The following is a 12,565-nucleotide window of genomic DNA, read 5'->3' as shown; positions in this document are numbered from 1 at the left end:
TGTACACTGACAATTCCTGGTCAAGGGAGGGTTGCGACATTCAACCATTGAAATCCTATTATTTAGCATAAAGAAATCTGTAACTCAGTCCATTGGTTGTTGTAGGGAAATAAAAAAGTCTCCACTGCCATTTTGGGAGGTGCGCAAGAATGCACCAAGCCAGCGTGCGCATGAGCCTCCCAAGAACTGTGGCGGGGGATTCTTGTTTCCTGGTGATAAATGGGCGTAACTGCTGATTTTCTTACACTGAGCAACAGAAGCCAGCCATTCCGTTCCTGTGAAGGAAGGATGTGAAGTTTGGAAAACCTGGGTTCAAAAATATTGTATCTTTCTGGCATTCATGGAACTGATGAGGATAATTACACCTCACAGATGAGATGCTTGGGTGCATCTCACTTACTGTATGTGGTCAGAAACATGACCGAGCATGTGATAGAGAAGCTTACCAGGCTTTCATAAGAGTCTCTGAATGCATTGGGAGAATCTGCAACATTTAAACGGCTCTAGGTTTATATTGGAGATGCTGCCCACATTTCTCTTTCCAAAGAGCTCAGTGGTTTAGGTATCTGGTTGCAGAGCCAGAGGTTGGGAGTTTGATTCCGTACTGCGCCTCCTGGGAAAAGAGCCAGCCTAGGTGGGCAAGCTGCACACAGTCCAGGGCTACCCCCAGAAGATGGGAATGGCAAACCCCTCCTGATTGCTCTCTACCTGGAAAACCCTGAACTCGGTTGCTGTAAATCAGAATTGACTTGATGGCGGGTGAAGAACCCTGAAGGGCAGGACTGAGAACAGCCACAGGATCAGCAGGAGTCTTTGAAGGCCAGAGCCATCTTACATCTTCATTTCTGCAGATACTTCATCATTCCCCGTCATCATCCTTTCAGAGTTTCTTCATTATTTTTATTTTTCTCTCATTATCAAACACCTGGAAGGCTAGCTGTCTGGCAGAAAGGGAAGATCTAGAACTTGTAAAGATAAAATACTGTAAATGTTCTGATTTGCAAGGTTATTGGAAAAACAAATGAATGGACTGTTTCCCTTGGAGATTCACCACCCTGGATACATTTGGACTAATTTCCCCCCTTTTTTTGCAGAGAACCCCGTGCTTGCATCCGATTTAAGTGTGCCCTCACAAACACAATTTTAGATGTCCTTCGACAACGGCCGGGATGGGTCGAAGTGAAAGAGTAAGACGTATCTTATTAATACAGTTGTGACAAATTTTGGGGGTGGGGGTGTCAGGACTAACCATTCCTGTTTTAATGTGTGACATGGCAGAAATACACCTGTGGCCCCTCCAGGCCTTTGTTGACAGCAGGGACAGCAGGTTCCCTTAGCGCCCCCCTCCACAGATCTGGCATAGTCAATAGTCAGTAGTAAAAGCCCATCCGTCTGAGATGGGAGTTGGAGGCACTGTTCTATGGGGTGGCCCCTGTCCTTGGAGGAGAGACTGGCTGCCTGAATGGGTTTTTTTAATGATATGTTGGACCTTACTCCTTTGAATGTGTTTTGGTGTTCCTTATGTTTTTGTGTGTGGTATCTGCTTGGCCTTTTTAGTATTTGTATACTCACTGTTGCTCACTTTAAATGCTGTCTTTTAATAATATTATCCACCTTGGGTCCTTTTAAGGAAAAAGATGGGGTACACAATATTTGGAAGGAAGGAAGGTGGAGGGAGGGAGGGAGGGAAGGAAGGAGGATGGATGGATGGATGGATGGATGGATGGATGGATGGATGGATGGATGGATGGATGGATGGATGGATGGATGGATGGATGGATGGATGGATGGATGGATGGATGGATGGATGGATGGATGGATGGATGGATGGATGGATGGATGGATGGATGGCAGGTTAGTCAAGGAACTACTGGAGGGCAAAGGTAGCTCAGTCATAGGGTAGAATAGAGACAGGCCACTTCGGTGCTCCTAGGGACCAGTTAACATCAACCATCCAGAATGCAGGAAGATACAAGAATGAAACCAGAAGTGGATGGAAGTCCAGTTCCAGTTTTGAAAAGAATGGTCATTTAATGGTAGGGAGAAATGTTAACCTGTTGAATAGGCAAATGGCAATTCCTAGGGAAGCAACAGTTTTTTTTGGGAGGAAGGGGGCTTTTTGTTTTCTTGTTACTATAGGTGAAGTGACCATCCTTGCTTGCAATGGTCGTGGTGTGCAAGCTTAGGGCAGCTGGTGGGCCCAGAGACGGTAGCATCTGCCTGAGGGGTGCAGACCAGAGGCTGAGGGGCATGGCAAATCCCGTTCACAATGGCAATAGAGCAGGGATGGACCAAGTATGGCATGCTAGTGAATATGCCCCCCCTCCAACACATCAGCTATTCTAGAAATTCAGAGCCATTCGTTTCAATCAGAAAATCCCCTTGTGCCTCGTGGGAGGCTACGGGGCAGTTTTTGCCATGTTTTGGCTCCTCCCTCCATGGTTTGGGGGTGAGGCAGGCTCCCCCCTCCCCCCGCCAAATCAGACATAACTTCAGACAGTTTAGGAGCAGTCCCCCCCCTCCGGCCATAAAGAAGTGGATTATATCCATGAACATTCACACTGAAACAAATAGTCCTAAAATTGCTACAGTACTTTTGTTTTTGCCGTTCTCATTGAAACAGACTCCAAGACAGTGTAATCACATAGGGTTCGGCGATAGCCAGGAGTGCATTGGCACCATTAAAACCGGTGTGCCAGCTGTGCTTGTTCCTGGAGAGGTCTGATCCGGCCATGGTGACCACATGCCTTAGTTCCACCCTGGCTGGATGACTGTCATGCCCTCTCATGTGGGGTTGCCTTTGGAGAGGATCAGGAAATTTCAGCAGGTCCAAAAATGTAACAGCCAGTTTGCTAACTGAAGCTAGTAAAAAGGGATTACATACCCACCTACCCCCGCTGCCGGTCCATTTCTGGACTCAATTCAAAGTGCTGGTTTGAATCTATAAAGCCCTAAACAGACTGGGTCCAAGCGATCTCCAAGACCATATATCTCTTGCTGAGCCTGTCCAAGGGTAAAGATCAGTCGGGGAGGCCTTTCTCTCGGTGTCGCCACCTTCCCAGGTGCCTTTGCTGGGGACACAGGAGAGGGCCTTCTCTGTGGCTGCTCCCAGCCTTTGGAACTCCCTCCCACTGGGGGCCAGCCTGGCCCCATCTTGGCTGTCCTTCTGCAAGCCCTTCTTCAGGCAGGCTTTCCCTAAGTGATAGGCTACCTGGGAGGGGCTTTTAAAGGATTGTTGTGCCTTGTTGCTTTGTATGTGTTTTGGGTGTTGATTTTGTTTATTGTTTTAGTGTGACATTGGTTTGATTCTTTTGTAATACTTGTATCCTTGCTAATTCTAGCTTTTAAATGTTGTCTTCTACCGATGTAAGCGGATTTGGGTGAGGTAGCAACAAACAAGCAAACAAACAAACATTTGTGGAGCAGTCCAGTGAGATCAGTTTCCCAGTGATCACATGCCAAAAGAGGAAAAAGCGCTCCAACCTGGGTCCAATCTGGGCCCAAGCTGAACCTTTTTTGGTTCAGCTGTAGGGTTTCTATTTTTTGGAGCCCAGCTGGAGCAGTTTCCCCCGCAAACGGAAGGGTCCTTTCGAGAGAGATTGTTCCTGTTAAAGTAACTCTTTCTGGCGGCATGGGGTGGCTTCTTTTGCAACCCTCTGATTGCACTTTGGGGGAGAAGGAGGAGTGAATTTGCTCCCTGAAGCCGCTAGAGGGCAGAAGGGAACTTTTTGAAGGAAACAAACATTTTAAAAAAAATATTTGGAGGAATAGATGCCCCCCCCACGTGCACACACATACAGCCCCAGCGGTGGGCTTGCATGACTTCCAGACCTCTAGACTTCATCCCGTCCTTGCAGAAGGGGATCCTGAATGGGCAGGTGCCTTACGTTTTTTTCTCTCAGCAAGAGCAAAAAGAGCCATTGCAAAAAAAAAGAAGAATTAGTAAAAAGGGTTAGGGTGGGGAGGTAGGGCTTTCCTTTCACCCACAGCCAGTGGGCCATTTCCTCCCCTTCCCTTGCAAGCCTTCTTAGTCTTGGCATCTTTCCCTGAAACCCCCTCTTTTTTTGGGGGGGGAGCGTAGGATCCCTCAGGTACACCATATCCTTTAAGCTCACAGCTCTGGGACCTCTCTAAATACCATTTTATAGCTATCCTTTCCTCCAACGCTCTTCCCCTTTTGCTCCCTCCCCAGCAGTCCTGTTGCTATTTATTCTCTTCTGGAACCCCTCTCTAGAAGTCATCCCCGCCCTCTCCACCCCATCTCCTCCACATGCTTTTCAGAACCCTGTTAAGCCCAGGGCATCCAGTTTCTAAGATGAGAAGTGCCTGGAATTTAGTCAGATGGGGGGTCATCCCATCCGCCCCTAGCCAGATGCTTCCCCTCCTGAGCTACAGGCAAATGGACAACTGAAGGTTGGAGGGACCCAGGAAGAGATGTTCTTAATTGGAAACTCACATTTCCAGAAAGGAGTGTTGGAACAATGACTTTACTCCCCTGTCTCTCTCCCATGCGATCTCATGACAAATGAATTTAGGATACAACCCACATGTGAGGCAGGGAGACTGATGATTCTTCCTTTAAAAAAATCAGGCAAAGGGTGTAAAGGCATGTGAAACGGGATAATCTAGCACTTTTTCTGCACCTTTCCCTACACTGATTTTGTGATGGTGATTATTTGCTGTTACTATCTCTTCCCCTTCTTCTCCACTTCATGCACAAGCCAATGCATTGCCCTCCCCCCTCAAACTATTGCAAATAAATGTGGGCACCCCATGTTCTTTCACCTGCATGCGCACGGTGAAGCAGCTCTGGGCCATGGTAATTCTGAATGCAAAAAAAAGTGGCCCACAGTGAAACTCTCACCCCTATCCCGTGCCACTTAGATATCAGAGAATCTCTAGATGTATTCTGTAGCTCTACACTTCTGGGGTTCCAGTTCGCAGGTTTGGGTCAACGTTTCTTCCTTCCTGTCCAAGATGGAGGCTCCATGGTTGCAGGGGGCCATTGCCTTTTTTGCAGACCACTGAGATGAGACTCATTTGAGGCCTCCAGGTGCCATCCTCCATCCCTTTCATTCATTCTTGACAAATTCTGGTGCTGTTCTCAGGGTTGATCCCCTGTCTCTGGGACTGAGATAGGAGTTGGCAGGCTTTTGCTAACACAAATTCCTACTGCCAGCGTGAAGTCCTTTAAGAGCCCTCTTCAAAGAGCCATTAAATAATGTACAGCCACACTGCAGCCCCTTGAAGAGGACGGAAATGACATTGGCCGAGCTGCTTGCCTTCTAACATCTAAAAAGAGGAGAAGAGTTTCTGTTCAAAGCAAAAGTGGAGAAGCTGGGGTGGGGATAAAACAGCACCCACAGATGGGCAATATTTTCATTAGGATCAAGTATAAATTCACAAAATGTACAAGCCTTTGAGTTCTTCAGAACTTTTTATCAGGCTAGATGATTAAAAAAAGAAAAGGAAAGGAAATTAAGTATAATTAACGGGAGAGTGCTTTCCAAAATTAAACACTGGAAATGTAGAATCTACAGTATGTAAAGATTCAAGTAGGGTCTATAGTGGGCTGGGTAATGTTTTTATTGTGCTGACGTGATATCAAATTTCTAAGTTGCATTGAAAATGTCTTCAGTTTTCCTGCCACAGAAGAGTTCTGTGCTGCTCCAAAGCTTGCTAGGCTATTTTGCTGGCCTGTTTTAACTAGGGATGTGCATTTGGATTCAGATATATTCAAAAGTCACTGAATAATGTCATTTATTCATTTGTTCGTTCGTTCGTTCTTTTGTTCAACTTTTAAACTGCCTATCTAACAAATGGTCCTCGGAGCAGTGTACAATTCAAGTTAAACAGCAAATCTAAGATTCATTTAAAATCAGGTAGGTGGATGTAGATGTTAAACATACATACATTCACATTCACAGTGGAGCTTTTGAAGATTACAGTACATGGTTTAGAAACCCTGCCTAAACAGGAAGGCAGAAGTGGAGGAATAAAATATGGGCATTCACATTGATCTGTACATCATGTAGTCAGTGGGAAACAATATGAATCAGACCATCCCACTCCAGGAGCATTCCCGGAATTATTTGTCAGTCTCATTTCCTCCATAGGAAATTCTGCAAAAGATAGATTACTGAGGAGTTTAAAAAGTCCTTTAAGGGTTTTTTTTTTAAGCTGCCTGCTTTTCATGTCTGAAAAATCCTGGTTCTGCTAACTCTGGAAACATAACAATGGGCGAAAAATGCCATGTTACCTGACAGTTATCTCCTTTGATTATCGCATGACCTTAATTTTAAAAGGGCAGTGGGAGGGAAGACTTCAGGTGTTGTGTTAGCGTACAGTCAGGTTGCCGCCTGATTTTTCTCCACAGGGAAGGTGAGTGGGACTTTTACTGGTGTGATGTTCGGTGGCTCCAGGAAAACTTTGACCACACCTACATGGATGAGCACGTGCGTATCAGCCACTTCCGGAATCACTATGAGGTGAGACAGGGAACCAGGTGAGAGAATAAGGGACTGCAATACAAGAAATTGACTTGTTCAGTATTTTTGGGGTGGGGCTTTGTAAACATTTGGTTTAACCTATGCTTGTGGATCTCAGCGTTTGTATCCAACAAAGTGGGCTACAGCCCATGAAGGATTGTGTTGCCTCAAACTTGTTTAGACCCAAAAGATGCCACAAGAGTCTATATAGATTTTGTCCAATATTGTTCCTCATGAAATTAACACATTTGGAGCAGTGTGCAAATTCTTCCTTAAAGCTAATTATCATTCATGGGAATCCTTCTTTTCCTCCTTTTACTTAAAAAAATGTGTCTGGCCCTTGTGGGTCTGGAAGACAGGGCACGTTGTTAGTGTGGATTAAAAATTACTCATGTGAACTCTGCATCTTAATAATGTGCAACATGAAAATATCGCTTTTACTTATTTAAGTATTAAACACTGTGACCAGCCCTAACCTGGTTAATCACCTTTAAACTGCCCTTGACTTTGACCAGGTTTCCCTTAAGCCCAAATCATAAGAGCCCAAAGCGGTTTTAAAATTTAAACATAAAAATAAGATCTTTCTTCAAGTTTAACAACTGTTAAAACTGCACAAGCTTTAGCTTGAGGTTACATTCATCATACATGTCAGCTTTCCCACAACAGACCTTACTCTCCCAAATACAAAATATTTTTCTTTATATGAAAGGCAAAAGTTCCCCTTGACATTTAGTCCAGTCGTGTCCAACTCTAGGGTGCGGTGCTCATCCCTGTCTCCAAGCCGTAGAGCCAGTGTTTGTCCGAAGACAGTTTCCGTGGTCATGTGGCCAGCACGACTAGACGTGGAATGCTGTGACCTTTCCACTGAGGTGGTACCTATTTATTGAGTCACATTTTTAGATTCTTTCGAACTGCTAGGTTGGCAGGAGCTGAAACAAGCAATGGGAGCTCACTCCGTCCTGTGGATTAGATCTCACGACGGCTGGTCTTCCAACCTTGCAGCACAGTGGTTTCTGCGGTTTAAACCGCAGCGCCATCACATCCCTTTCTATAGCCCACCCTAAATTCTAATCTTCCTTCTTGGGGAACAAAACAACTCTTTTTTCTTCTCTCCCTCCCTGGGAGAACAAGCTAAGCCTTCCCTTCTTTTTCTTCTCCATTGGTTCACCTCCTGCCTTCTCTCATCTTTTCTGATGTGGCCAGATAGATTTGGAGAGGGTTTTGTCACAAACTTCTCATAGAATAAATTTGTGTAGGCATGGAAAAGTCTTTAGTCTGTTCTAGAGATGGGCATGGACCGCCAAACCGGTAGTTCATGTCAGTTCGTCCTTTGGCCAAACCGGTGTTCAGCGCTTCCCAGCCCCGCCTCCTTTGTTGGCTGCCCACTCAGAGGCAGCGCTCGGAGGAGGCGGGGCAGGGAAACCTGGGCACTGCCTCTGAGTGGGCAGCTGCTGGAGGAGGCAGGACTTTGCAGTGCCAAACACCTGTTAGTCCAAAGGACGAAGCAGCACAAACTGCCGAACCTGCCCATCTCTAATTATGATTTATGATTTCTAAAAGCACATTAAAGGCACAGTGCCCAGAATCCTGTCACCCTACACAGTGATATAAGGGCAAATAAATGAGTGAACTGGCCTTAGTAGCAGGCCATCCATCCCTTTTGCCCTTATCTACTGATAAAGCAAACGATGGTGCGTCCAGTCTTATGCCGAGCTGTGTGGTGGATTGAGAGGAAGAGCAGGGGACCACTTGTATGATTGTCTTTAGGTCTGCAGGGTTTTCCTCAGCAGGATTTTGACCTTTGTTCCAGGGAAAGTTCTCCTGCAGAAAGATAAGAATGGGGTCAATTAGCTTCCCCTGCCCACTGGCTATATCTGGTTTGTTTTATTCATGTTGTGAGAAAAGAGGTTTCATTCAAGATTACAAAGAACCTCTTGACAATAAGATGTTTGACAGTGGAATGGACAACCTCAGAGGTGTTGGAGGTTTTTAAAGCAGAGGTCAGATGGCCACCTGTCTGGGAGGCTCTAGCTGTGGGTTTTCTGCTTTGGCAGAGAATTGCTCAATGACTATTCATCTGGTTTTAGTAAATACTATTAAATCTAGACTGAAGAAGCTGGAGTAGCGAAACGTTTTCAACCTAATGGGAAAGAAAGAAGTCCAGTTGCCATGACTCAGTTTCCAGATAACCTCCCCTGGATGACTGAGAATCTTCACAGATACTGTATATTAAATCTAGACTTTCTGATCTGTTTTTGAAATTTTAATGTTTATAAACCACCTTGTGAATTGAAGGAGGGAATGAAAAATGATTTCAATATATCAGGCAAAATGGCCTTGGGTACATGTGACTCACACTGCTGTTTTGGCACCCCCTTACCCCATTAGAGGTGATGTGGTGGCGCTGTGGGTTAAACCGCAGAAGCCTCTGTGCTGCAGGGTGAGAAGACCAGCAATCGTAAGATCGAATTCACACGATGGAGTGAGCTCCCGTCGCTCATCCCAGCTCCTGCCAACCTAGCAGTTTGAAAGCATGTACTGTACATGCGAGTCGATAAATAGGTAGCACCATGGTGGGAAGGTAACAGCGTTCCATGTCTAGTCGCGCTGGCCACATGACCACAGAAACTGTCTTCAGACAAACGCTGGCTCTACGGCTTGGAGATGGGGATGAGCACCGTGCCCTAGAGTCGGACATGACTGGACAAATTTTCAAGGGGAACCTTTACCTACCCTGTTAGACCCCTGTGCCCCCCATAGATTTTTTTTAAAAAAAGAACTTTTCCAAGCCAAAAACAAAAGTGAATTGTTGGTTTTGGAAGCATCTAAGGGCAATGATTTACCATTTATATTAGTAACAAGTTAGCCCATCCCAAAAATTCCCATTTTTCAAAACCAGACGTGGACTTCTAGTCACTTCTGGCATAATTTCCTCTGAATTTTTGTCATTCTCGGTGCCCCCTGGGAGATCCCAGGGTCAGAAAATTGCCCCCCCCATACTTGCCAAAGTTGCCCACCCCTAGAATCAGTAGTGGTCAGTGTTCTTGGCAGTTCAATTAGCAAACCTTTTTGGCTTTTTTATTTTTAATGCAAAGAAATAGCATACCTCGAGCAGAGAAATGGATTTCTAGCTAGGATTTCAAAGATCTGGCAAGGAAAGCAGTTTTCAGAGATGTAGCTGTCAAAGTTCAATGAGGCTATGAATCTCACTAAGACCGCTATGGACCTAGAAGAACTGGGATTTGGAACTTTTCACCATCTGGCAAATAGGTAGGGAGCTGCTGTTAGCCATATTAGGGTCATGGGCTATGGAGATTCTTCACAACTGAATAAAGGTATGCATTGGATGGATGCAGCCTGTGGAGATCCCTACTTAGCAGGCTAGCTTCTGCTACTGCTGTCTCTCATCAGCAAATTGGAGATAAGAGGGTTCTAAAAGGTACTTTAAATAGCCACAGCAGTCGTTTGCAGGAAGGAAAATGATTGCATTGGCACTTACTTATGAGCAGACATTCTTAGAAATCAGCGGTAATTTTGGTGCTTGGAGGAAACTATTCAATTGAGAAGAATTATATCCAAGCCCACCTCATGGCCTTAACCCTCCCTGGTGTTGGAATGTGGCCCTGAGACTCTTCCCAAATTGGAAGTTGGTGTCAAGTGGTTTCCCCACACCGTGCTTTTTTCCCCCTCTGGTAAGAAGCAAGTCGATGAAAAGAAGCATAATGCTATGATAGCACCGCTCCTTTGCAGGCAAAATGTTGTGTGTCCAGTTCCTAGTATCTCTGGGTAGGTATTTCAGATACCAGTAGATTCTGAAAGCTCTCTCTCTTTCTGTCTGCAACCCCGGAGAGCCCTGGCTGTTCAAGGTCATATCAGGTAGTAATTTGCTAGATAGACAAACCATCTCACCTGGCGTGACACAGGATTATATGAGCACTGATGCAGCATGATCTGAGGGTGTATTGAGGCTAGCCTTATTCTCCTTTGTGCGTTTGCAGCTGACTCGGAAGAATTACATCGTGAAGAACCTGAAGCGGTTTCGGAAGCAGTTGGAACGAGAGGCCGGGAAGCTGGAGGCCATGAAGTGCGACTTTTTCCCAAAAACCTTTGAGATGCCTTCCGAGTATCACTTGTTTGTGGAAGAATTTCGCAAGAACCCCGGCATCACCTGGATCATGAAACCGGTAAGATAACTTTTGACCGAGAGAAAGCATAAAGCCAAAGAATGGTCTTGACAAAAATAATGTGCAAAAATAAAGGGCCAGAGAACTGTGTTAAATGCCTTTGCTAACTACTATGCGTAAAGAGTAACAGCAGGAGAAAAGTTACAGAGCCAGGGTTATGATCCAGGCATAGCATCACGTGCTGTGTAGGTGAACGGCCTCAGGTTGCGTTCAAAGCAGCTTACCCTGCCCTAACTTTGTTTGGGGGGGGCGTCTGTTGCTTCTGAAATTCTTTATAAGGGAGAGGTGGAAGAAGTGGGGGGGGCACAAAAGTGTGGATGGAGGCTGGTGCTTTTTAGTAATGGATGAGATGCAGGTGGCACCCTCTTACTGGCAGAAAGTGGTAAGCGACTTGAAATGACTTTTCGTAAAAGTGAAAGAAGAAACTTTAGTGCTGACAGTGAAGAAATTGAAGTTGTTAACGCTTTTGAATATCTTGGCTTAATCATCAGCCCAATTGAAGATAGTGACGAGAACAATAGGACAAAGCGATTCATTTGAAATATGGTACTGGAGAAGGCAGGATTCTCCGGAAAAGACAGTAATGCTGGGAAAGGTGGAAGGCAACAGGAAAGGAGGAAGACCAAATATGAAGTGGATTTACTCCATAAAGAAAGCCACAGGCTTGAGTTTGCAGAAGATGAGTGGGGCCATTGAGGACAAGACAGACACTTTGGGAGGTCACTCATTCATAGGTTCACCATAAGTGGAAGGTGACCTGATGGCATGTAACAATGACAACAACAACAACAAGGGAGTAAAAAAAAACAAACCACCCAACTCTGCCTCTTTTGAAGGCTGGTAAGATGTTAATCAGAACCAGGGAAAGACTTAGCTGTTGCCAGATGATGAGAGCCATCTAAAATCATGAATATGGTGCCATGGCACATAATTACCTCCACACCCATCTGTGAGGCTCACAGCAGGACAGGTCGTTTGCTGGGCAGATAAAAAGCTGGCATCAGCCGCTTTGCCTTCTGCCTGCAAATAAGGGGTGGGTTTTGAAGGGGGATGGGAGGTAATTATGCAAACGAGCATGTGAATTACTGCCAGGAGGATAACAGCCAGTGATTATCTAAGTCTACAAATGATAATTTCCGTTAATTGCCAGCAAGAAACCTTACATGAAGCCGATTTGGGCCCACATCCTCAATTAACATTGGGGAGAAAATCAGGATACACTAAATGGGACTATATTAAAAAGGTTACAATTATCAACGTTGTGCCGACAAGTGGAAAGATGCAGCTTGCAGGAGGCTGTGGAGGTAGCGATGGTGGAAGCTGGACGTGTTTGATATTGTGGTTCGTTCACTTGCGTTTATAGTCCACCTCTTCCTAAGGAAGAAAGGAGGTGGCGTATTACAAAAAATTAAAATAAATATGGCAGATTTGGTTGAAAATCATCTTTGTGCTGCATTAATTGTAGAAGAGCCTTGTGGTGAAGATGAAGTTGCCAATTTTTCAATCTTCCTTGGCTGTAGGATTAGGCTGTGCTTAAGGGAAGCTCGTAAGCATGTTCCGCAACCTGAATTCTGCAAACTGATACTCCATGTGTTATGCCCGCAGAGGATTTAGCTAGAATATACCTCCTGAAGAAGGAGAGAGAGTGAACTTTACTGTGCTTTAGCCTTGAGAAATGTTTGGTGGAGCTTTTTGGAAGGCACATGATATATGTTGGTTTGGACTTAAGGTCTCACTGTGAGCCGTAGTTTGTCACACTGGTTTTAAAACCAGTAAAAAGTGGTGTGATAAACTATCTCAGTGTAAATGTTGGAAGTTGGCTTCCTATCATACAGTCTCTTGATACTCTGGTGGTGTGTTCTGTTTTGGGCAATGGTGATGTCCTTCACACAC

General features: G+C 45.2%; 2 protein-coding genes across 6 annotated transcripts in view; one reads left to right on the top strand and one right to left on the bottom strand.

The window, feature by feature from the left end:
* The window catches only part of LOC144588812 (uncharacterized), an 856,730-nt gene that overhangs the window by 44,262 nt on the left and 799,903 nt on the right, over positions 1-12,565 (bottom strand). The gene's annotated exons all lie outside the window — the stretch shown is intronic.
* TTLL9 (tubulin tyrosine ligase like 9) overlaps positions 1-12,565 on the top strand; it is a 45,373-nt gene that overhangs the window by 9,878 nt on the left and 22,930 nt on the right. For 4 of the 5 annotated variants that reach the window (XM_072996619.2, XM_072996617.2, XM_072996616.2 and 1 more), the window contains exons 3-5: positions 1,095-1,187; positions 6,377-6,488; positions 10,487-10,672. In XM_072996619.2, coding sequence (XP_072852720.1) covers positions 1,095-1,187; positions 6,377-6,488; positions 10,487-10,672 — 391 coding nt within the window. Of the gene's footprint in view, positions 1-1,094; positions 1,188-1,775; positions 2,037-6,376; positions 6,489-10,486; positions 10,673-12,565 lie in introns of those variants that run through there. The other variant, XM_078392253.1, reaches the window with a different exon arrangement.

The sequence above is a fragment of the Pogona vitticeps genome, chromosome 4, assembly GCF_051106095.1.
Source record: "Pogona vitticeps strain Pit_001003342236 chromosome 4, PviZW2.1, whole genome shotgun sequence".
Taxonomy (NCBI): Eukaryota; Metazoa; Chordata; class Lepidosauria; order Squamata; family Agamidae; genus Pogona; species Pogona vitticeps.
The sequence above is the reverse complement of the archived record's forward strand: the minus strand, read 5'-3'. Positions and strand labels throughout refer to the sequence as shown.